The following is a 23,090-nucleotide window of genomic DNA, read 5'->3' on the forward strand; positions in this document are numbered from 1 at the left end:
AGTCCAAAGGATCTGCTTTATATCTCAAACTGGAATACAGAAAGGATCAGAAGCAACAATACCATCGTAAGATTAAAGGATCCATGAACAATCTAGATTCGTGTCACTCTTGATTGTTTCAACTCGCATCAGTAGTTTCAACTCATTTCGAGGTAAGGCAGAATTACCTCAGTATAGGGTGAGAATCTTTACGTTTCAAATCAGTTTTCAACATATTCTTCAATTCGCTCGAATCAAGCGAGAAGATATAACAGAAGAGAAACAGAAAAGGGTATTTGCATATATGCGGGGTATAGTATAATCGACTTGTTCGTTGTAATCTATCTTTGACTCCACTTTCGCAGATGAGATATTGGCATTTAATTCTTGGTTTTCCTGTATCATAAAACCCAGTCAGCAACATATAATGCAGAATCGTTTTTTCGCTTTTCGAGTTCTCGATGAGCGACTTGTCATGAGTGATGGGCTTCAGTCTTCCCCGTTGTCCATCAGAATCCTTCATCATCCATCCATCCGTCCTTCCTTCCTCCCTCTCCCCAGCTCGCTTCCCAGAGGAACCAGGCTAGACCCCAATACCACTATATGACTCACCTATAACTCCATGCCTTTCTCGTACTAGCAAATTCACCCAATTTATGTCCTACCATCTCCTCTGTAACAGTTATAGGCAAATAGTCTTTCCCATTATGGATCATGAATTTCAATCCAACGAAATTAGGTACTATTGTACATGCCCTTGATTTTGTGAATATAGGTGTGTTCGATTTGAGATGATGGGAAAGTGAAGGGAAAGCAGTAAAGAATGGCCCTATAAAAGATATACTCAATATTTCACCTTTGAGTAAAACCAATGCAGTAAATCGTATACATCTTTTAGGACTCACCTTTCCATGTCGATCGCCTCAATACCAGTGCTGTAGGGTGCATCTTGGGCTGATTCCTTGAGTGTTGAATGATTGTGATAATTAGAAAATCTAAGTGTAAAAGCACCTGATTCCCAGTGGATATCAACAGTCTTGAGTGATGCGAAGGATAATGTGAAAATCGCAATGATGTGGCATTTATTTTCCACTTGATTTCCCCAGTAACTACTAGTTGATTATCACTTTCCCAAACTAATCTTACCAAGTCGCGCTTTCGTGTCCGCTCGAACATTTCATTCACAGTTTCAATTCATTATCAACTTATCAGCATATCGACCATCTAAGCAGATAGTTCCTCACATATTTATCGAGTCTATCTTGCCTTACTAGAACCATAGTATTACTGCCCCTACGCATACATCACGAGCAAGCGACGAAGTTTCCTTCAGAAAAAAGAATAACAGAGGAGAAGATCAAAAGCCAAACCTCCACCCTTCTATATCCTTCTATCAAAGTTAATCAATCAGAAAAAGTAGGACAAAATGGCTGGAAATGTAGTAGTGATGAGTGAGTATCTCGGCTTAGAGTGGTATAACTGCTATATCTTGTACCACATATACATTTGAAATAGCAGATACCAGCATGCTGAAATGTTCCCTATCATAGATACCGGGCCTGAGCGTCAATCAGGTCGAAAAGCTCAGACTGCTAATATCATAGCTGCAAAGGTGAGCTACAGGATCCGTGTATATTTGATCAATCATATCTGACAAGTGGTATCCTTGCTACACCTTAGACTGTGGCCGATGTAATTAGAACGTGTCTTGGTCCCAAAGCCATGTTGAAGATGATTCTTGACCCTATGGGCGGTATTTTGTAAGCTAGCCAAAAAACTCTCTCCTGAGACGTCTAGCTGATACTTGAACGAATCGTTGTCATCGCTTGCAGGCTCACCAACGACGGTCATGCTATTCTCCGAGAGATTGATGTCGCTCATCCTGCTGCAAAATCAATGATTGAGCTTTCAAGAACGCAAGATGAGGAAGTCGGTGATGGTACCACTAGTGTCATCATTCTTGGTATGTACTGTTCCTCGTTCTCACTATAAATGACTAGCTGATTGCGATTGGTCACTCTGATGTTAGCCGGTGAAATCCTTGCATACTCCCTTCCTCTGCTTGAGCGACACATCCACCCTGTAGTCATCATCAGAGCATTCAAAGCAGCACTCAACGATGCCCTCGAAACCATCTCATCCATCTCTATCCCAGTTGATATCTCATCCGAGTCAGAAATGTTAGCATTAATCAAGACCTCCATCGGGACCAAATTCTCTTCAAGATGGTCAGACCTAATGTGTTCATTAGCATTACAAGCTGTAAAAACAGTTGCCGTAACAGCTGAAGCCGAAAATGGTTTGGTCGGATCATCAAACGCAACTTCCACTTCAGCCGAAGGACAAGAAGGCAAATCAGGTCTAAGTGCATTGAATATCAAGACAGTCGATATCAAGAGATATGCAAGAGTCGAAAAAGTTCCAGGAGGTGAAATTGAAGATTCAAGAGTATTAACAGGTGTAATGATAAATAAAGATGTGACTCATCCTAAAATGAGGAGAAAAATCGAAAATCCAAGAATCGTTTTATTGGATTGTCCATTGGAATACAAAAAAGGTGAAAGTCAAACTAATATCGAAATTCAAAAAGAAGAAGATTGGAACAGAATTTTACAGATTGAGGAAGAACAAATTAAATCAATGTGTGAAAAGATCATCGAATTCAAACCTGATTTAGTATTCACTGAAAAAGGTGTTTCAGGTGAGTTTAAACCCTCATTCCGACAGACTTGTCTTACGATCACAGATTGTATATGTGCTAAATCTCTCTTTCGCTTGTAGATCTCGCTCAGCACTACCTCCTCAAAGCAAACATTACTGCCATCCGAAGAGTTCGAAAATCAGATAATAACCGTATCGCTCGAGCTGTTGGAGCAACCATTGTCAACAGAGTAGAAGACTTGAGAGCTGGTGATGTTGGTACTGAATGTGGTTCATTCCATATCGAGAAACTAGGAGACGAGTAAGTCTGGTCAAATCATTCCCCTTGAATGACTCAAGCAGCTAATTATATGTTCAATAGATATTTCACATTCTTAGATAAATGTAAAAACCCTAAAGCTTGTACTATCCTTCTTCGTGGTCCATCAAAAGACATCTTGAACGAAATTGATCGAAACTTGGCGGACGCAATGTCAGTTGCTAGAAATGTCGTTTTCAACCCTATCTTAGCACCAGGTGGAGGAGCCACGGAAATGGCAATCTCAGTAGCTTTGGGTGAAAAAGCAAAATTACTTCCTGGTGTAGCTGGTGCTCCATACAAAGCTATCGCAGATGCTTTAGAAGTTATCCCAAGAACCTTGGTTCAAAATTGCGGTGGGAATGCCATTAGAACTTTGACTGAATTGAGGGTGAGTATGATATCCTCGAGTCTCAAACGGGACTAGATTCCTACTTGATCATCATAAGGAACGTCCTATCGACCAAAGAAAGAACAACTGCTAACACGCTGTTCTTATTCTCGCCTAGGCTAAACACGCTGAAGGTCTTCACATGTTTGGTGTCGATGGTGACACTGGTAAAGTAGTTGACATGAAAGATTATGGATTATTGGAATCTGCTTCAGTCAAGATTCAAACATTGAAGACTGCTATCGAGGTGAGCTTGAGCATCGAAGACGGTTCGGCCATGACGATCTCCACTCTGCTTTCGAGAGAACTCTAGCTGATGTACAAATGATCCTGTAGTCCGCTACCCTCCTTCTCCGAGTTGACGATATCGTTTCTGCACGAAGACCAGGAGAAGAATCTGGTGGTGGCGGTGGTGTACAGACTATGGGTGGAGAAGAAGGACCAGGCGGTGAGATGCCTGAGATGTAAGTTGCAGGAAGTTAAGAACGTGTTATAGCAGGATCCATGCATAGATATAAAATGTATCACTCTTATCGCGTCTATCTGATTTAGTCGATTCGCCAAATAAGCTATACTCTACCACTATTTGCTCCTGACTTGCAAACTAAAACTCGTGAAACACAAGACGAGAACCTTTATAGTGACTTTTCCAAGATTAAGTCTCTTCGTTTCGAATTACCAGCAAAGAAAGTTTTTTCACCGATGACTTGAAAACCTGATTTTTCGTAAAACCTTATTCCTCTTTGATTACCTTCCCAAGCACCCAACCAGATACTCTTCGCACCTAATTCTTTTGCTTTCTCTTGTGATCTCTGCATTAAAGTTTGGCTTAATCCTGATCCATGCATAGAGTGATGAGCGTATAACCTTTGAAGTTCGATTGGTTTGTGTTCGGGATCTGATTGGGGGATGGTAGATGCAGGTGTTTGTGATCCTATGACTAATTGAGATACTCCCACAACTGTCTCTGTAGACCCAAGATTCTCTGAGGCAGTTGAAGAAGAAGAAGTGGTGGTGGTGGTGGTGGTGGTGGTGGTGGTAGTAGCTAGAATGAATATATATTTCGAATCGTTTTCCAGTTCTGATTTGATCTGTTTGGACGATAATGAAGTCGTCAAATAAGTGTCCAAGTCTTCTGGTGTAACTGAATAAGCAAAGAATTTAGACCATGTTTCGCCAATGAGCTTTGAGACCTGATCTGCATCAGAGGGAGTTCCGATTCTTAGCGTATACTCCAATGACGGTGCTTGTGAGGTCGATGATGGCGCTGAGGTCGAAGATGGGGTGATGGCGGAAGAAGATGGATCAGCATGTGTTGGTTCTGTCGGCGGTAAAGATGTCATGTTTGGATTTGCGAAATTTCAAGATTAATATCAAGTTAGCTGTAACGACAGTGATTGTTCCTTTAAGTGATTCGTGATTGCGACTTTATACATGAATATTTCCATATTACGGGAGAGAAGTATATCAACTTTTCGAGTCGAGATATCGAGTACTCGAGTACGAGTAGCAATTCACGACGATTTAAAAAGGGGGCAATCTTATCGCTCAACGCGCTTAATCAACATAGCATAGCACACCCATGTGGGAAAAATATATCATGACATCTACACTTTTTCTGGGGTTTAGATTGATTCATTTTGTTATAACCCCCTTCCCCTAAAAAGGATGGTACAGAATGTATACATGGGCAGATTGTTCTTGACCCATTCTACTTTACTTCACCACACTCGACGCACTAGTTGACTTGGACAATGTCAGGATTCATATTGGGTACCGGATCAGGTATATTAGCTTCTGCAGCTGTGTATTATACACTTTCTACTTCTTTAAGGGAATCTACAGCCGGATTAAGGTCTGAGTGAGTCGTCATTTTATGTGATCAATTATCTTTCCTTTCAAATAGCCAAAAAAAAACAACAGATGGATGACTGGGGAATGGGAAAATCCATATACATCATAAACTATGGGAATTGTCGAAACATTTGCATACGATGTCGCTTCTATCCACATACTCGTTCTACGATATATATATCACAAAACGATTCAGGCCCAAGCTAACTTTATTTCGATCCCATTTTCATTTTATCGTCTTTTGATATAAGACTTGATAATTCATCTACATTACTTTCGAGTTCCTTTGATCCTGTCAAACCACCAGCACCTTCATCTTTGATTGGACCTTCAGCTTCAAACGCATACGATCAGTCTTTTGGTGAATTAGTCAAACAAAAATGGAATGAAACTTTTACTTCCATGGTTCATGGTGTACGTTCAACAGATTGGACTTTAGTCAGTAAAAATATATATGAAAGTGGTCAAGGTGTCATTCAAAGAATATCCGAATCAACTTCATCTCCAATCACGACTTCCCCATCGTCATCAACATCATCGCCAACATCATCGTCATCGTCAACATCAACATCAACATCATCTCCATTGATCCCTTCATTTTCGGGATCACCAATCACCAGTTCACCCGTACATGAACCGGTCAGGGCTCACGAAGAGATAGGTGTCGTCCCTGGAACAACAGGTGTTCTGGATACTGTTGATAAATTACCTGAAACGAAAATCAACACAGGTAAAACTTTAGGTGTAGATTTGAGAAAAGATACTTATGGTTTAGTAGGTGGTAATGAACTGAAAGTTGAACTGAAAAGGAATGCAGAGAAAGAAGGAAGGAGATTAGTCTAGGCTATAACAAGTCATATAGATATAGTATCCACAAGAACAGCCATGCGAAAAGTGGATTTATCACGAGGAAAACAGCTCTTAAAGTCAGATAGAAGTGATCATAACCTACGATGAAGGTGGAATGGTGAGATTGTCATGCATCAGCGGTGACCATCGCATGAACCATGGAAAGAGCCAAGTAACCTTCATTGATATACGGTAGCTAGCCTGAGCAGGATTTTACTGAGCCCGATTTACCTCATCAAGTATTGAGAAGCATCGAGGGAAAATTTGTTCTGATGAGAATCCCAAGATCACTGATCTTATTTCGTGAAAGAGAGAATATCACCGATATTGACATTCCGTTTTATATGGTATATGGTATGAAAGACACATTAATGGTATAAAAGTTGTTTGTTAAAAAGTCCATATTTTCTTATAGTCCGTTTTTTTTGGCGTGACACAACGCTGTGATTAGGATGGACAAGTCCAATCCCAACTATCACCATCTTCACATTCACCTAAACCCAATCCCCACCAATCATTAACTGCCCTAGCTACTGCTTCTCTTCCTGATACAGTCTGAGTTTCCATTCTACATGAGACCATGAGAACAAAGTACGTTATCAGCTTGACCCTTTTAACGTGTGCGTCGGGACGAAAAGGAGAATGTGACTTACGTTGATACCCAAGCTTCTTGACTTGCTAAATAATGTAATCCTTTTATAGGTTCGACAGGAGCGTACGATGATATAGGTGTTAATTTAGGATATGAATCCCATTCTTTCCTTAATAGCCATGAAGGATCTTCACCAATAACAGATTTCACGAACCGATCACTCAATCTAGTTAAAGAGAAGATCTTTACTGCATATTCACCTGATCCAGGTAAAACTTCACCATGCCAAGTGATAGATTGGAATTTAGGTGGTGGGGTGGATCCTTGACGAGAAGTGATGGAAGATGTGATGATGGTATTAGGAATATAAGCGTTCTCTTTCAATCCAAAAAAGGATGGAACTGGATGAGTTCGAGTGGTTGTGAAGTAAGTCACGTGAAGTCTGACATATTCTTGTTTGCTAAAGATGACGTGAGGTCAGCCGTGCATTCCTATTTTGGGCACCACACAAAGCGTATGATGGAGCACCTACGGAATAGATTTCCTGAACTGTTTTTGGATATCTTTGGAGATAGGAGATGAGTGCCAAGGAGCAGCGAAGAACACAGCGTCGAAAGGCTCGTCATGATTGAATTCAGTCTTATTAGATTTTACGACAAATTGTTGAACACCATTGGATTTGGTTGGAACAATGTCAGACACCTGTTGAAGAAGGGCGATTTTATGGAGTTTAGCCCACCATAAAAATTTGCTTAATGCAGAAAGATCTTAATCAGACTAGCTACGTACCTCTGTTCCAAGACGAACAGTAGCTTTACTATCATCCAACATCGCTTCAAAGATTCTCCAGTTTCCGCCATCGATTGCTGAAGCACCTCCGGTAGCCATTGACACTCCCGCTCCCAGAGCGTGTATGTCATGCATATCTGTTGCGTACTATGTAATACTCTCAGTCAGCCCTTATGTCTTTCCGACAGTTAAAAGAGTGAATGTGAAATAAACAGAGGAAAACTCACGTTTACTCTTGTTGAGCCTTCCCAAACTTCACCTAACCATTTAGTTCCAACTTTGACTACGTTCTTAGCCCAATTTTCTCCTGTTATGGTTGTATACTCATTACCCAATCCTACACTTTCAGCAAAAGATTCGACGCTATCTACTGATCCTCTCTGAGACAAGAAGACGGGATCATATAATTTCAAAAATCGATTAACTAGCTCGGTGATAGCAGTTTGAGTCCGAGTGGGTGATAAAGCGCCATATCGCCATAAGGCTTTTGCCGATGTTACCCATGAAGAAGAATCAGATGTAAATAGGAATTGAGATCCATCCTATAAGAGCAAACGAGGTTTAGCGACTCCGTCATTGGAAAAGAAAAGAAACGACGCGGATGTATTGTGACTTACCCAGATACCAATACCTGCCTCCCCACTATCAGGGTTGATAAGAGTCAAATTGAAGTACTATTGGATGTGACATCAGGGATACGGAATTTTGAGCTGTCTCGGAACAAAGGACTCACTGAAGCAGATTTCAGCATATTGAGATTGGCTCCAACGAAGATACTTGCACCTAGCTCTTGAGGCCGATACCTTGGATCACTATGAGGGTAAACTGTGGTACTTCCTATGATGAGTGCATTTCGGTATCAGTGACCTGATGTCTTCGGTAATGAGATGAATAGATAATTCAACTTACTTCCACCTACATATCCCTCTTTATCATACACTACTATCTCTCCTAATCTACTACCTTCATTCAATCCCAATCTCTTTTCAACTACTCTAGCAGCTCTTTTCAAGAAAAAGGCAGCTGCAGTTCCACTTGCTCCAGCACCAATGATGGCTACCCTCTTAGGCTTGTCTTGAGCTTTGCCCACATCTGAGATGTTGTACGTGACATTGTTAGATGAGGCAATACTAACTTCACCCGAAGATGTCAAAGGGAAGGCTGAAGTCAGATGTCCATGGAATGGATTGACAAGCAGAAGTGATAGGAGGAAGAAGATGGAGATGAACATGATTTTCGTTCTTGGAGGGGCATCCAATATCCTCCTGAAAATAGACCCCATTTTGGCCTCTATATATACCTTTCGAGAGGAAGGTCCGGGTCAAGTTGGGGGGAGGTTCTGGGAATTGAGCAGGAATCCAAATCGTTTTAGCTTTGAGTGTGATCTTGGCCTTCAGCTCCTATTTGTCAAGTCCCAAGCGTCGAGGTGTTCATAGCGGAGTTGTGGCTTGTTTAAAGTTGATTGTTATAGCGTGTGTGTTCAACTTGAGAAAACAAGAACAATAACAATTCGCGATGAAACAGCAAGTGCCTGAATCACGGTTTCCGATGATATCCACTCCGGAGACTCTTGTCGTCGCTTTCGGCGTCAGTGAGCTGAGCGAGTCGCGAATGACCGAAGCTATCCTCGGTGTGCTTGTCTGTGGATAGAAGTGATCGATTGAGGAAGAGAATGAAGAACAATAATTGTATCGTCACAAGATGATTTTGAGTCCATCTCGACTTTGTTCATACCTCCACCGTGTTATTCAAAGTACGTATGTATTGCGTAATATTCATTCAGGAGGTTGCCAGATAGAATCGCACGGGAATCCGGCTCTCTGCGGTGTACAGGAGTGGGAGATAGGTAGTGGGGGTTCTGACCCTTGACTCGTATAGGGACGGGTTCATGTTATCGGTCACATAATGCGGGTAACGCTTCTTAGGATGACAGGAAAAACAAGTCATACTCCTTATCATGAATTATATATTGCTTACTGAGTATGCTGTGCAGTGCGTGAGAAACAAGGACGAGAAATGTATACATGCAGTGTAACCAAAATATACACACAAATGTATATATATATATATGTATGTTTATGTCAATAAGATGAAATGATAATGAAAACTTATATTAATATACAAAAACGCTACAACAAGAGAAGAAGCAGCATAAGCATAACCAAACGGGGACTCGAAAGCATTCGACCATCCAATCCAATGTCCTTTGGGTATAAATTAGAAGAAATGCTGATGGTATATATGAGAGGAAGTCCGCGTGAAACCCAAATAGAAAGATAATTGTGGACACAAACCCAGAAGCAAATTGACGGACAAACAGCAAACACCAATATATGATTATGACAGGAAAAAAGTCTCGGCCATATCTTCTTCATCCTTACTCATCTTCATACCTGACATTTGACCTCTGGCAGCTGCAGCGATAGAAGCGGATGAGTGGAGAGTCGGAGCGCAAGATTGTCGATTTCGAGCCAGACGTTCTTGTTGCATTCGATATGCGTCATGTGATGTTGGAGGAGGTCGCGCGGATTGTCTTTTGGAAGGAAGGGTCTTCTAAGGTGATGTAAATGAAGGATCAGTTATTGTTGCGTGGGGATAACGTGTCAATGGGTTCATCAAATGGAAGGGGGTTCTATGAAAAGATTGAAAGGTATACTCACTTCTGATATATTCATCACCGATTTTCTCCATTTACTTTCCTTTCTACCCAGATCACCCATAGAGCCCGTTCCAACGGGAGCTTTACGAGGTGGACTGGACCCAGCCAGTTTGATGCCTTCAAACATCTTCTCGGGAGATAAACCAAGATGTGGTTGTTGTGGAGAAGGTTTATTTCGCATTTGGGGAATCACTGATGAAGGTGATGTAGCTGAGAGGGGAGTGTTGATTTTCGATTCCGCGGAAGAAGGACTGATTGTACCGTTCAAACTCAAACTGTTCGCTGATGCTGGACCAGCAGTGTTATTTCTCGATGGAATTCGGATTGGAGCTAGCGGTCTGACGACATCATGCGATTCTTCCATTTGCTCCGTCTCTTTCTGAGATGGAGTAGCCGTGATATCTACTACGGGTGCCAATACCGGTGCTTGAGGAACGGCAGGAGCGCTATGAGATGGTTCTTCTTCCTCCTCAAATTCGAAACCCTCAAGACTCAACATGCCTTCTGCTTTCTTCTTCGTCACAGTAGGTACTGATACTGAAGCTGGCGGGGTGGAAGCAGAAAAATCAACAGAAGGTGTTGGAATTGATGGTAATTCCATCGATTGTTCGAGGACTGGAGAAGGCGGTAAAGGGATTCGCAAAGGATCTGTTTCTTTCGGTAATTCTGGTCTTACTAATGCTGGAGTAACAGGTGTGATAGGCATGGGAGACTGCACCATCTGTTTTGCAGATGGTGTTTGGCTGATTTTTGATACAGCCGAAACGGGTCCTTTCTCGCTTTTCGAAGTATCGATTTTTGACAACGCAGGCTTTTCCGATCCTACAGCTAAGGTTTTCCGCTTGGCCAAAGTAGCATCTTTTGCTGCTTTGTCAGATGCGCTCGTTGAAGGTGCTGGTGATGTGTTGGATCTTCCAGTAATCTTACGAAGGAAAGATGAAAATCCAGAGGATTGTTTGGTGGGCATAGGTGGTCTGGTAGGGATAGGAGCTGATGATTTTGGTTGAGAAGTTGGCTTTTTCTCTGATATGGTGGGAAGAGCAGGTACTGGAGGTGCGTTTCTTTTGATTCCAATACCAAAGTCAGCTCACGATAGTATATAAAGAAGACGTAAGTGACTTACTTTTCACCAACACTTGAGGCTCTCTCTCTACCTTTTTCTATCCCTTTCTTCTTTCTTAAAGTCTGCATCGATTTACTTAAATTCAATCTACCTTTTTTAGTCTCTTTGATTGGATGTTTATGTTCGGACTCTTGCTCTAGTTCCTCATCAATGGTATTATCGATTTTGATATGTGAAGAACCGTTCTTGATCTGTACGTGAAATACTGGAGGGTCAATTGGAGTTATTAACGTTTCTGTTTCTTCTGTTGAGGAGGGAGTTTGATTAAGGTGTAACTGTGAGCTAGGTGAATCATCGATTGTTGAACTTGACGAGTGGGTTAAAGATGGTCTTGAGATCGATCTCTCCAATGATCGCTCGCGCGATTGAGGTTGCGAGGAGGCGACGACCGACATTGTGTAGGCCTAGTGCAAGAGGTAATAGTGTTCAAGTTGCGGAGGTGTGAAACGACTCTAATACAAATGGACTGAATAGAAGGGGCTGATTTGATTGACTCGTTATGTATATGTAAATTGTTTGTTTTGGACCACTTTTACGGAAAATGAAGAATGTCAGCTGATGTTTTTGTTGGGTTCCTTTGTTTGATACGCCACCAAAAAGGTTGAGCCCCAGATCAACTGTACAGTGATGTTCCAAAAGGACTCCTTCGTGATTTGGGAGATTGAAGATCAGAGGATAATTACCTTGGGATGTATACGCAATGAGATACGAACAGCAAATACCGGTCTATGAATCACAGATGGCACTGAGCAAGTCTCAGTCTTACAAGTTGATGAGTTGACGCTATTTCTTGTCCTCCTGTTTTTTCTTCTCGTTTTCCTCGTTGTGCTTTCCGCAATTGCCGGATAATCGGGATGGACTATACGGGTTTTATGGTGAGTAGTTTTGATGATCGACGCGCAGTTGAAGACGAATCAGTGAGAGCTTTCTTGTTATATATATTTTATTAATGTATAATTGAGAAAGCGTTCTAGCGAGAAGTATTGGATGCTTGTATCATCACTTTGTCTGCTGGCTACTTCACCCGACATCCATCATAGATGCATATCTTATTCCTCTGTATTCTTCCTCCCTCATAACGAACAAGAGTCATTCGAACGGACATGTCATAGTTGAGCAAGTTAATTTATGAATGTTGTTTTTTTCTCCAAAACTAAACTCTATAAATGTGCAAAAACTACCCAAAACGTCTCGTCAGTCAGTCTATCAATCCATCCTCAAATCCGTTCCTTAGTTCAAATTATTTTATTTCCCTTGATAATACGGGTTCGCCGGATGAGCCGGTGAATGTGGGGAAGGACGAGAAAAAGCAAGCAAACAATTCAAAGAAAATACAATCGATCGTGTGCACTAGTTTCACCATGAAAAGGCGCAGTTCTTCTTTATTCCTACTCAACCACTTGGGGAAGGAAAAGGTCTGGCCAATATCAAGGCACAATACCGATTCAAAAGGTATATCGCTATGTGTATACAGCATGGCCATCAACGACCAACACACCTGAAAGAATACTGCTTAGTGGACATTTAGGATTTTCCGATGATTTCAGGGTAAAGTCGGGACGGATCGATTTGGAAGAGTTAGGTCTTTTTTTTTTTCCTGAAGCCAAATAAAAGCCAAAGCAAAGATCAAACTTCCTCCGATGAAAACAAAATTCAGCCACAAAAGATCATTTACCCCGGTTACTTAACGACTGACATGCAGCTCACAGACTCATCGCAGGTACACTTTCGGAGATGATATATTATTGAAAATGGCCCATGCCCATTCTGTCCAAAGATACTACGCTTTTCATTTGAAGCGCTAAAAGATGCTGAACAAATTGAGACATCCGCAATTTCCATAGGCTGGATTATGGGGTAATTGAAGATCACTAGAACTGGATTAGACCAGGAACTGAAATTCCCTATACCATAACACAATATTACATATACAGGGTAAAGAAAGTAAGGGGAATCCCATTTATAGACTGCGGTGGAAAAATAAATTGACTCATGAACGACTTTGTATATCAACCATACTTTTTGTCGGGCCGAGGCAAGTTGACCATCTTTGACCATCACACATTGGCAGTAAGCAATGTATGTTCTGAAGGCGAGCATTAGAGTTGTCGAAACGAGGAGCCTTCATTTGCATTTTAGCTCAACACACTGTTACTCCTGTATGTGGGATTTTGCATACATACCCATAAGCAGCGTTTGGGCAGCCAGGTATGCGGCTTGTGATCGACATGAACTGTCAAGGGAGCGCGACTATTATTATTTCATGACCTACTCTTGAACACACTGAGTGATGATAGATGTATCACCTCCATAAGGGAAAGAGTGCCTTGGCCTACCTTGGCTTACACCGAGTTTTCTGATGGTTCTGTGCTATGAAAGTCGTATGGTTATGGTTTGGGCTGCTCGAAACGACGTTACTCCCCGCTCTGATTGAGCTTCCAGTGACCAAACCACAGTCTTCTGTTCAAGCAAACCATCCCTTCATTTACTTGATGCTTGGGTGCTTCGATACATGACCACGCGCGACTGCTTGCAGTATCAAGAAGATGAGCATGATCCGCCAGGGCGATCTCGGATTGGCCATCCGGCTACATGTTCCCTTAAGCTATACTGTTCCCAGGAGAGATCAACCCAAAACAGAAGGATTGTCGCTCGCAATGGAGATATTGGTGAATACGGAGGTGCGCAGACATCACATACACTCTTGGCATTGGGTCTGATGCTGCATTTCATGTGCATATGATCTCCTATCTGCAGTAGATCAGGACGTCTCAGAGGAGAATATCGTCCTATCGCTTTATGAACTTGCACATCAAAATTACAAAGTAATTACATCTTCGTGATGAGCTTTTCCTACCGCCTTATCAATGTTCTGCTCTGGTTTGCCAGTCTCTCGATCTGCAAACCTGTTGAACTGCAGGGCTCGGCAGTGCGACAAGCGGTCAAACGAAGTGCAGCATGTCCCCCATCCTCTCATATCAGAGCTCCAGCTGAGGGCCCACTCCCTACGGCTCTTCTTGCGGCGGAGGTACAAGAAGGGTCTTATGCAATCGCATTACCTTTCGCCGTCAAGATTTTCGGGCAGCATGCTAGTGCATTAGACGTCAATACGAATGCAGTGAGTTATCTTATCCCCTTGTATCAGACGGCAGTCGTATGAGCAAGTGATGGGATCATCAAATCAGTTTGTCTCGCTCTTCGAAGGGAAGACAAGCTTCTTAAATGAAGCGTTACCAAGCAACAAGGTTGTGTCATACTGTGTTCTTCCATGATATAAGTATACATCACTCGGTAAAGCAAGAAGCGGCTACAGGTGACGCTACGGGCGGATCAGCAGCTATAGGTGCTCAAGGTGCCAGTCAGTGAACATGCTTGATCATTGTGATAGACAGCTGATGCAATTGAAACAGGATCATATTTCCAGTATGAGCTTAATATCCCTGACGAAGTGTATGAAGGGACGCGTTTAGCCATTGATACCAACTGTCAAGGTAGCATTACGGTTGGATAGCCTTGAAATTAACGGGAGTTCCAACGACTAACGATAACTTAATGAAGATTGGAAAGACCTTGTGATATATGTATCTGTCAATAACAATCAGTGAGTGCTGGACTCTAATTATTTGCCGGGATGTCTTGTAATACCACCTACCGACGGCCATACTCGTAATACGCGTCGTTGAGTTGAAATTACGCGGCGATTGTCCCATCCCGTATTATTCGGATGCCCGAACAATCAAGAACATTTCAATACACATAACATTTATTGCACCAAGCCCACCGCAAGGGATTCATTTGAATTCACTTGAAAGCGTATTCTACAACCTTGTTACATTGTATGTATCGCACTCTGAAAAGTAACACATCTTCATCCATCCATCGTTTCATAACGTCTGTTCCAAGGGCTAAACATTCAACGAAATGTCTGTAATTACCCTTCCTCCTGCTTTCCCAGTCATCGGACTTCCCCTCGTAGCTGCCTTTGCTCTCAATGTGAGTACTCCATCAATACCCTCTGAGTCGGACTCTTGAGGTCCTATTCAGTCAATTGTATGATGCTTACGCGTCGTGCACATCATACCTAGGCGTACCAATCGACCAATGTTATGAAAGCCCGTAAAGCTGCCGGTGTAAAGTATCCTACTTTATACGTGACAGAAGCAGAGGCCAATGCTGATCCTAAGAAGATGGTAAATCTGTTTCACCTCACAAGTCACCTCTTTGCATCCACAAGCTAAGACGAGCGTCGATTGTATAGGCATTCAACTGTGCTCAGAGAGCTCACGGAAATACTCTTGAGAATATTCCATACATCTTAGGTGTATTCGCTTTCTTGAGTAAGTCAACAATTTTCACGTTCCTCATGTTTTGAGGTAACAATCCACGGAAAAAAAAACACACACATTTCAACAGACATCTGATACGTTTTTTGAATTCCATAATAGGTCTTTATCACCCTAAAATCGCTTCTGGTTTGTTTGCTCATTGGATTATAGGTAGATTCAGCTATACTGTAAGTGGGTCGAATACTTCGAGATGGCTTTTGGCTTTTGGCTTTTGGCTCTCCAATCTTCAATCCTTTCTTCGGATTTTACTAATACACAAACGATGATATTCTAGGCTGGATACTCAACTGGTAACCCGTCTGGTCGAGTAAGTTCTTTCTCCTTTCGCATGCCACTTGCAACCTTCTTTCTCTTTCAATACTTGGGCGCTATCGACTATCAAATCGACGTTAAAATCAAGACAACAACTCAACAACACTGAATCACTCATCCTTATTCTTATTCTTCCAAAAGTCATAGATAGCTAACTTCATTGTGTATATTATATCCTTGATCGTAGATGAGCTTCATTTACAAAACATCTTATATCGGTCTCATAGGTAAATTCTCATATCCCTTCATTCTTCCATTGTCCCATTGTCCCATTCTAGGTGCCACGGCCGTACCTGGTTAAAGAGCCAAGACTTGTGAATACTGATCAAAGTGAATTGGAAATAGGTCTCTTCTTCGGTTCTGCTTATGTCGCCATCACAGAATCCATCAAGGTCTTCACTTAAATGCGAAAGAACCTCTGAGCGCTTCAGCTCTTCCCAAGTCAAGTTGGAATCAAAAGGTGAAATGTTTAAGTATAGCTTGAATGGAATGAGGATATCTGGCTTAGGTCTTAAGTAATGGTGGGATCTCAGGGGGAAATAGATAAGGTAGAAGCGCATATAGGTAGATATGATTAATTTGATATACACAGCCTCGAGGTTACATTTCATGTACCGTCTCATGCAATTCGGATGTAACACGGTCTTGACACCTCAGACTGTGTCATCTCTCGATGGTCATGTGGAAGAGATCGGGCAGGTTTTCACGTTCACGAAGCGTTGTAGATGGACAAAATGAGGAGGCATAGCTAAAGAGTGTAAGTAGAGACAGATTGGGTGAATGACACCGAGATCAAGTTCAACGGCCGATGTCAATACACATTCTTTCTCGGATATCACAATTCGATAGAATGACTGACAGTTTACCCCAAAATGCAGGCTCTTATGAGTGATGACAAGGGTAAATATCATTTACTAGTCGAGCCAAAAACTATTGGCATTCGAGTTTGAAAGTTCATAACGTGACACCCAAATATTGGGATATATAAAGTATACAATGAAATAAATGACAATAACCATAGAGACTCCTCTAATTTATTCATATGAGCTCTAGGAGGTAATATGATACTCTGTTCTTCCGACCTACATCCCACTACGACTACTTGGATAGATCAATAATCATCATCATCATCCATATCATCATCTTCATCTTGATCCTCCTCTTCTTCATCATCTTGATTTTGGTCACCATCATCGTCATCATTATCTTCCTCTTCTTCTTCTTCTTCTTCAGGTTCAACTTGCGCTTCAATCTTCTTTTTACCCATTGAAATTCTAATCTTCGGCGCAGTTATCTTATCAGATGGATTAGGATGTGATTTGAACATTGGAGTTGAGGTTCCACTGTTTTCATTCGAATTTGAATTCGTCTCTTCCCCATGACCGTTACCATTGCCAGATGCAATTAATTTCGGATATTCTTGATTCCATAAATTATCGAAATACTCTTGGGAATCCAAAGCTGCGTCATATACCCATGATCCTTCCTGATTATACGTTTTCGCGTTATTCCATAATAGGTGCATGTCCGATTTGAGATTCAGTGGTGTATATCCAGGTTTACCGATTTTGGTTTTGATTTGGGATAGTGCAATTGGCTGAGCTATTACGACGTAGTAATCGGGATAGTCCTATTGCATAGGTGAATGACCCGTATCAGTATCGCCTTTCTCATGATCCCCGTCATATTTGAGACTCGAATGACTCACTCGTTTGCTGACAGGGGATAAGAAGAATTGATTTAGATCTTCTCCGGCATCTGATTTCAGTTTATTGGTCTCACTGAAAATTTTGTTCATGAAAGCAAGTTCAGGTCCAGATATAGCATTTTGAAGACCACTTGGAGCACCAATTTTACGTCGTTTCTATATCATTATCGCAATTACTGTTAGTTCATCTATTACCTGATGATGGTCACATTCTGTTGAACTCACCACTGAAGGAAGCAAATCATCACCTATCAAAGTTGGAGTAGCACTTTTACTTGGTCTTCCTCTTTTCTTCTTCAGGGTAGGTAAAGGTGTTGTAGGAGGTGGAGAAGCTGTATCTTCACTCTTTAAGGTTGCCACAGAAGGCGCTGTGGCCACAATGTTTGTAGTCACAGCAGTACTATCTAATGGTTTACCTTGAGCTTCAGCTTCGGCTAGAAGTTCATTCATCCTCTTCCTTTCTGCTTTATTGTTTGCTCTTTTACGTTTTCGATCAGCAGCTTCCTCTACATCATCATCTGAATCTTCTAATGCAGCAAGGAACTGATCATCTGTAAGTCCATCCGTATATCTGACTTCCATTTTAGTACGTCTTCCTCTACCTTGTTCTTCTTCATTGGCTATTTGAGCAGCCATTTCTTGCCCTATATCTCTCCTGTAGAATGGAGGTAATTCCGATTCCGCCATTAATACTGGTGGTAATTCACCTTTATTACCAGTAGCTTTCCAGCTTTCTATCTTGCCTGCTTTTCGATCGGCATCCATTTGAGTGAAGATTCCTAACTCATCATCACCTCGCGCCAAGAGTTCATTCAACTCGTCGTCGTCCAACTCGTTGGTCTCTTCGTTATCATCTTCAGGGTTGGTTTCAAAAGCTTTCGCGAGTAAAGCTTCGTATTCTGCACCGGTGGTTACATCATCGAATTTACCAGCTTGAATGACTTTACCATCAATAGCAAGTTTTTGTTGGGCTCTCGCTAAAACTAATTCTTCAACGGTTCCAGAAGAGATCAGTCGAAGTACTCTGACTTCTTTCTTTTGTCCAATACGATGCGCTCGATCTTGAGCTTGTAAATCGGCGTGAGGATTCCAATCGGTATCATAAATAATGACAGTGTCGGCAGATTGCAGATTTAGACCCAGTCCACCAGCTCGAGTAGACAAGATGAAGATTTGATAAGGTGAATTAGGATCGTTGAATGTTGATAACAAGGTTTGTCGATCATCGGCCTTGGTACTACCGTCTAATCGACAGTACTTCCATCCTCGGAATTCGAAGAAGTCGGAAACAATAGTCATGATTTCTGTCATTTGGAAGAACATGAGGACCTAAAAACAATCATCGAGTCAGCTGACGAGCGGGCGGCAATCCAGATGACTGAATGGCTCACCTTGTGTCCAGTACTGAACAGTTTGGGCAGAATCCTATCTAGAAGCTCGAATTTACCGGAAACTCTGATGATTTGTTCATCGGTGGTATTACCAACAGTGAAATCTTCGTCCACTTCTCGGAAGACATAAGGATGATTACAGATCTTCCTCAGTTGCATCAGCGCATTTTGAAGATTTTGCCTCTTTTGAGGTTTTCTATCGACAATTAAGCGAGTCAGCAAACATCGCCTTAACCAATCGAGTTGTGCTCTCGGAATAGGAAGTTGTACTCACGCGACAGACATATCCGTGGGTAATTGCTTATACTTTTGGACACTCTCATATAATTTCCATTGTAAAGCTGACATTTTCGTGTAGATGACTTTTTCAACTTTATCAGGTAATTCAGATTCTACATCCTTCTTCAATCTTCTCAATAAGAACGGTCGAAGCACTTTATGTAGACGTTTGATAACCAACAAAGCTTCTTCTTCGTTCATTTCCATTTTTTCTCCTCCTGTATTGGCAAATGGAGCATTGAACCACTCATCAAAAGATTTGACCGAATTGAAAATTTTAGGTAAAGCGAAATTGAGCAAAGCCCACAACTCGGGAAGGTTGTTCTAGAGTAACAAAGATGGTCAACCTTCTGAATAACAGATGAAATCGTGAAACTCACTTGTAAAGGTGTACCAGTTAAGATCAATCGATATCTACTTGAATAGTGTTCATTAAGCGTTTGACTTAATTTCGATTTAACGTTCTTCATTCGGTGACCTTCGTCAATAATCATATGTATCCATTTGATTTTAGATAATAGAGGTCTTTCTTTGATGATGTATTCATATGTCGTTAGACAAACTTGGAAATCTTGTGCACGTAATCTTGGATAAAATTCTTTTCTTGCTGCTGGTGAACCTTTTAAGATTAGGGTTTTGACTGCCGGTGCCCACTTTTGGAATTCCATTGTCCAATTGGTCAATGTAGATAATGGTACGATGACCAAGAAAGGTCCAGGTTGTCTCTTACTTTCTATCAAATAAGTGATCAGAGATATAGTTTGAATGGTTTTACCTAGACCCATCTCATCGGCCAAAATACCATTCAATCTATTGTTATACAAACTGATCATCCATTGTAGACCTTTAACTTGGTAATCTTTCAATGTACCACCAGTTAAGAGATCCGCTTGTTTGGTCACTTTTTCTGTGATTCTGTGGGCGATAGCGTAATAATCCACTTTACCAGCTTTCCTTTCCGCACCTGCTTCTTCACCATCTTGTCTTTTAGCACCAAACATTTCTTCTGATGCTCCTACACCTTGTTCGGTTTCGAAAGGCATTTCAAATTGTTGTTGATCTTTGTGGACATCATCATTTTGTTGTTCCACTACAGCAGCAGCTAATGTTTCCAAGTATGAATCTGTCTGTTTCAGTAAATGTCCAATACGTGAATCTTTTGCTTCTCCTAACAATGCTAAATAAGCATCTTCATCATCGTTCTTCAATGCTTTCAGACGCTCTTTCGCTAATCTTTCGATTCGTCGTTGTTCTTCTTTCTCCGTATCGGCATGTAATTTCATCATTGCTCGACCGAGTCTTTTCATCTTGTCTGCGCCTGATCCTCTAGAAGATCCAACTCCTGCTCCTATGAGATTTTGACCATGTTCACAGATGGAGTTGATGTAAGCCAAATGTCTTTGTTTACCTCGTTGTTCTCTTTCGGTCCTTTGTCTTCTTTCGGCAGTCTCTGTAGCTCTTGCATCTCTCAAAGCGTGAGTTCGGAATCGTCGGAATTGTGATCGATCCGCTGGAACTTGAGTGGCTCCATGCATGGATCGAACAACATCTTCTCGAAGCAATCGTTGTTTTCCGACCAATCTCAAACTAAGCAATTCAATCCTAGCTTGAATACCGAGATTCGTGTTAGGTTTTTGCTCTTCACCAATAACACCGGGTACATCTTTAGCACCTTGTTCTCCCAAGCCAGCAGTTGAAGGCATCTGTTCGAGCTCCTTCATTCTCCACGACATCCGAGTTTCGACATATCGATTTCTCTCTTCCATGAGAAGATAAGGGTCAAGTCCTTTAGGCATTAGCGAAGGGGCGACAAGCTTTTGCAATTTGTTGAGAGGATTTGTGACTTCATCATCGAATTTCCTGTTTGCGTAAATGGACGGATGGGTATAGGCGTTGTATGGATATATGAGGGACGATTGATCGAATTCCATGGCATAGGGAGGACCAGCAGGGACAGATTGAACAGCAGGTGCCTGAGGTTCTGTGGGTGCAGCTGGAGGAGTAACGACTTTCTCATTATCACTTGAAGCTCCAGAACCATTTGCTCCCCCGTTGGCCTTCTCAGCTTCGTTTGAAGGAGGTGTAACATTGTCGGACTTTTTCTGCTCCATTTGATCTTGTATAACAGCTTCCACAGTTTTATCGGCTATCTTGGCTTCAACCCCATTGAATGGTGATTCGGGAAGAGGTTGACCTGCTATTCCAGCTGGGGGTGTACCTTGAGCTGCACTAAGTAAATACGAAGGTACAGGTTGACCTTTGGAAAGCTGTTGATATGCTTGAGCTTGAGAACGGACTTGAGCGATCTGAGCTGGTGTCATCGATACGTGAGCTGGTGCGGTGGGAGGGGCACTGGGTGCAGCGGCAGCGACTGGTTGGAAAGATTCCATATAGTCAGCTAGAGTCCATACGTGCAAAAGCCTTTAGGATTACTGACCTCCATTACTTGGTCCAGCGGATGAGGTGCCATTTGTATCGTTCTGAGCTGCGGCAGCAGCGGCTTTGACTTGTTTCTCGTGTCTGAGGTTGCGATACAGATGTATCAGTCCGCTTGCCTTACTCACGATCATAGGAAAAGGGCAAAGCTTACTCAAGTTGTTTAGCTCTGGCATACATTTCTAGGACGATATACAATTTGCCTAGTTCAGATGATGTCTCTCTTGTATGTCCAGCAGCTTGAAGTTCTGCTGTTCTCTATTTAAACAGTAACCCGATGGGTTCAGTATCAGCTTTATTCAGCGATGTTCGCACACACCACAGGTCAGAGTGCAGCGACGAGAATGCATAGATTGTTGTAAATCTATTTCGAGATCTCAAGATAGATAAGCTTACCTTTCGTAACATTGCTAACCTAGGTCCGTCCATTCCCTTCACCAATTCCATCTTCTTTTCCTCGTCTAGTGCTGTCACCTGTCTTGGTACAGCGGGTGACTGGGCGGCATTTACAGGGGTTGGTGTAGCTATTGGTAGAGGTACAGGTGCCGCTGCCGCTGCCGCTGCAGGTGTAGAAGTAGGTAATGTCATTGTCGAAGGGATAGGAGTCGTGGATGTGGTAGGTGGTAATGAGGACGCCGTTGGCTGTAAGGGAGTGGACGATGTTACAGGCACGGGCGTTGCTGACGTGAGAGGTGCAAGAGGTGTCGAAGGTTTAGTGGGGGACAGAACATTCTGTTCGGGTGATATCATCTCCTCCTCAGCTGTAGGCACAGGCGCAGATGTTGTAGGTAAAGGGTTTTCCACTATTTTTGCACTCTGTTCTGGTAGTGATTCTGGTACTGATTCTGGTGCTGATGGTGGTATTGGTACTGATGCAGTGGGTATCTGATCAGAAGTAGGAGGAACAGAGATTGGGGTTGATATTGATATTGATTCTGGTTGAGACATGATCAACGACGATTCTCCTCGGATGGGATGATTGGAAGTCGGATCAAATCAAACGCGTCTTGAACGCGCAATTAATGTTTGAAGAGGAAATTGAATAATTCGAGATCCATCCGAGAGCGAGTTGCGCAAGTAACACTCCTCGATTGAGTTTCTTTGCTCTGAATCCAGTATGACACGTATCAATGTGGAGAAATGAGATGGACGTGTCAAGTGGAGGTGAGATGTTTTATATTTTGTGTCGTCTGTTCTTTTTCGGGAAGTCGAAAGAAACGATGATATCTGAGAATGAGTGAGTGGAAGTGAGGAAATGAGAATAAAATCAGTGTGACAACGTGATGAGGGACAGATGATGAGAGAGAGAGAAAGGGGGTTAACTAGATAAACAAATAATCAGAACAGTGGGCGGTGATTACCTATTCCCGCGGGGATATCGTCAAAGTGGCACATGAGTTCATCTTTCTCATACATAAAACGG

The 23,090-nt window shown here is 42.1% G+C and overlaps 9 protein-coding genes across 9 annotated transcripts; 4 read left to right on the forward strand and 5 right to left on the reverse strand.

Moving 5' to 3' along the window:
• Nucleotides 1-587: 587 nt before the first annotated feature.
• Nucleotides 588-927, reverse strand: IL334_000551 (uncharacterized protein; the record flags this gene model as incomplete). Its single annotated transcript, XM_062932317.1, has 2 exons — nucleotides 588-808; nucleotides 885-927. 2 exons carry the CDS (start codon nucleotides 925-927, stop codon nucleotides 588-590), a joined length of 264 nt encoding a protein of 87 aa, XP_062788368.1.
• Nucleotides 928-1,405: 478 nt separating this feature from the next.
• On the forward strand, nucleotides 1,406-3,797 carry IL334_000552 (T-complex protein 1 subunit gamma; the record flags this gene model as incomplete). Its single annotated transcript, XM_062932318.1, has 9 exons — nucleotides 1,406-1,430; nucleotides 1,530-1,591; nucleotides 1,660-1,739; nucleotides 1,812-1,942; nucleotides 2,009-2,680; nucleotides 2,761-2,941; nucleotides 3,002-3,329; nucleotides 3,448-3,576; nucleotides 3,666-3,797. The coding sequence occupies 9 exons, from the start codon at nucleotides 1,406-1,408 to the stop codon at nucleotides 3,795-3,797; spliced, it is 1,740 nt and encodes a 579-aa protein (XP_062788369.1).
• Nucleotides 3,798-3,964: 167 nt separating this feature from the next.
• Nucleotides 3,965-4,672, reverse strand: IL334_000553 (uncharacterized protein; the record flags this gene model as incomplete). Its single annotated transcript, XM_062932319.1, has 1 exon — nucleotides 3,965-4,672. One exon carries the CDS (start codon nucleotides 4,670-4,672, stop codon nucleotides 3,965-3,967), a length of 708 nt encoding a protein of 235 aa, XP_062788370.1.
• Nucleotides 4,673-5,083: 411 nt separating this feature from the next.
• On the forward strand, nucleotides 5,084-6,026 carry IL334_000554 (uncharacterized protein; the record flags this gene model as incomplete). The annotated part of the gene is made up of 2 exons (XM_062932320.1): nucleotides 5,084-5,190; nucleotides 5,435-6,026. The coding sequence occupies 2 exons, from the start codon at nucleotides 5,084-5,086 to the stop codon at nucleotides 6,024-6,026; spliced, it is 699 nt and encodes a 232-aa protein (XP_062788371.1).
• A 453-nt stretch (nucleotides 6,027-6,479) lies between these two features.
• On the reverse strand, nucleotides 6,480-8,644 carry IL334_000555 (uncharacterized protein; the record flags this gene model as incomplete). Its single annotated transcript, XM_062932321.1, has 8 exons — nucleotides 6,480-6,600; nucleotides 6,686-7,084; nucleotides 7,157-7,326; nucleotides 7,414-7,560; nucleotides 7,641-7,955; nucleotides 8,031-8,087; nucleotides 8,147-8,250; nucleotides 8,323-8,644. 8 exons carry the CDS (start codon nucleotides 8,642-8,644, stop codon nucleotides 6,480-6,482), a joined length of 1,635 nt encoding a protein of 544 aa, XP_062788372.1.
• A 1,106-nt stretch (nucleotides 8,645-9,750) lies between these two features.
• On the reverse strand, nucleotides 9,751-11,590 carry IL334_000556 (uncharacterized protein; the record flags this gene model as incomplete). The annotated part of the gene is made up of 3 exons (XM_062932322.1): nucleotides 9,751-9,966; nucleotides 10,074-11,133; nucleotides 11,196-11,590. 3 exons carry the CDS (start codon nucleotides 11,588-11,590, stop codon nucleotides 9,751-9,753), a joined length of 1,671 nt encoding a protein of 556 aa, XP_062788373.1.
• A 2,827-nt stretch (nucleotides 11,591-14,417) lies between these two features.
• Nucleotides 14,418-14,706, forward strand: IL334_000557 (uncharacterized protein; the record flags this gene model as incomplete). The annotated part of the gene is made up of 2 exons (XM_062932323.1): nucleotides 14,418-14,553; nucleotides 14,606-14,706. 2 exons carry the CDS (start codon nucleotides 14,418-14,420, stop codon nucleotides 14,704-14,706), a joined length of 237 nt encoding a protein of 78 aa, XP_062788374.1.
• A 410-nt stretch (nucleotides 14,707-15,116) lies between these two features.
• On the forward strand, nucleotides 15,117-16,257 carry IL334_000558 (uncharacterized protein; the record flags this gene model as incomplete). Its single annotated transcript, XM_062932324.1, has 7 exons — nucleotides 15,117-15,188; nucleotides 15,281-15,385; nucleotides 15,454-15,532; nucleotides 15,641-15,708; nucleotides 15,816-15,848; nucleotides 16,041-16,080; nucleotides 16,199-16,257. The coding sequence occupies 7 exons, from the start codon at nucleotides 15,117-15,119 to the stop codon at nucleotides 16,255-16,257; spliced, it is 456 nt and encodes a 151-aa protein (XP_062788375.1).
• A 707-nt stretch (nucleotides 16,258-16,964) lies between these two features.
• IL334_000559 (uncharacterized protein) lies at nucleotides 16,965-22,615 on the reverse strand (the record flags this gene model as incomplete). Its single annotated transcript, XM_062932325.1, has 9 exons — nucleotides 16,965-17,483; nucleotides 17,562-17,717; nucleotides 17,787-18,890; nucleotides 18,953-19,148; nucleotides 19,227-19,555; nucleotides 19,612-21,602; nucleotides 21,669-21,751; nucleotides 21,822-21,925; nucleotides 22,064-22,615. 9 exons carry the CDS (start codon nucleotides 22,613-22,615, stop codon nucleotides 16,965-16,967), a joined length of 5,034 nt encoding a protein of 1,677 aa, XP_062788376.1.
• Between the last annotated feature and the right edge of the window lie 475 nt (nucleotides 22,616-23,090).

This window comes from Kwoniella shivajii, chromosome 1 (genome assembly GCF_035658355.1).
Source record: "Kwoniella shivajii chromosome 1, complete sequence".
NCBI classification, from domain to species: domain Eukaryota; kingdom Fungi; phylum Basidiomycota; class Tremellomycetes; order Tremellales; family Cryptococcaceae; genus Kwoniella; species Kwoniella shivajii.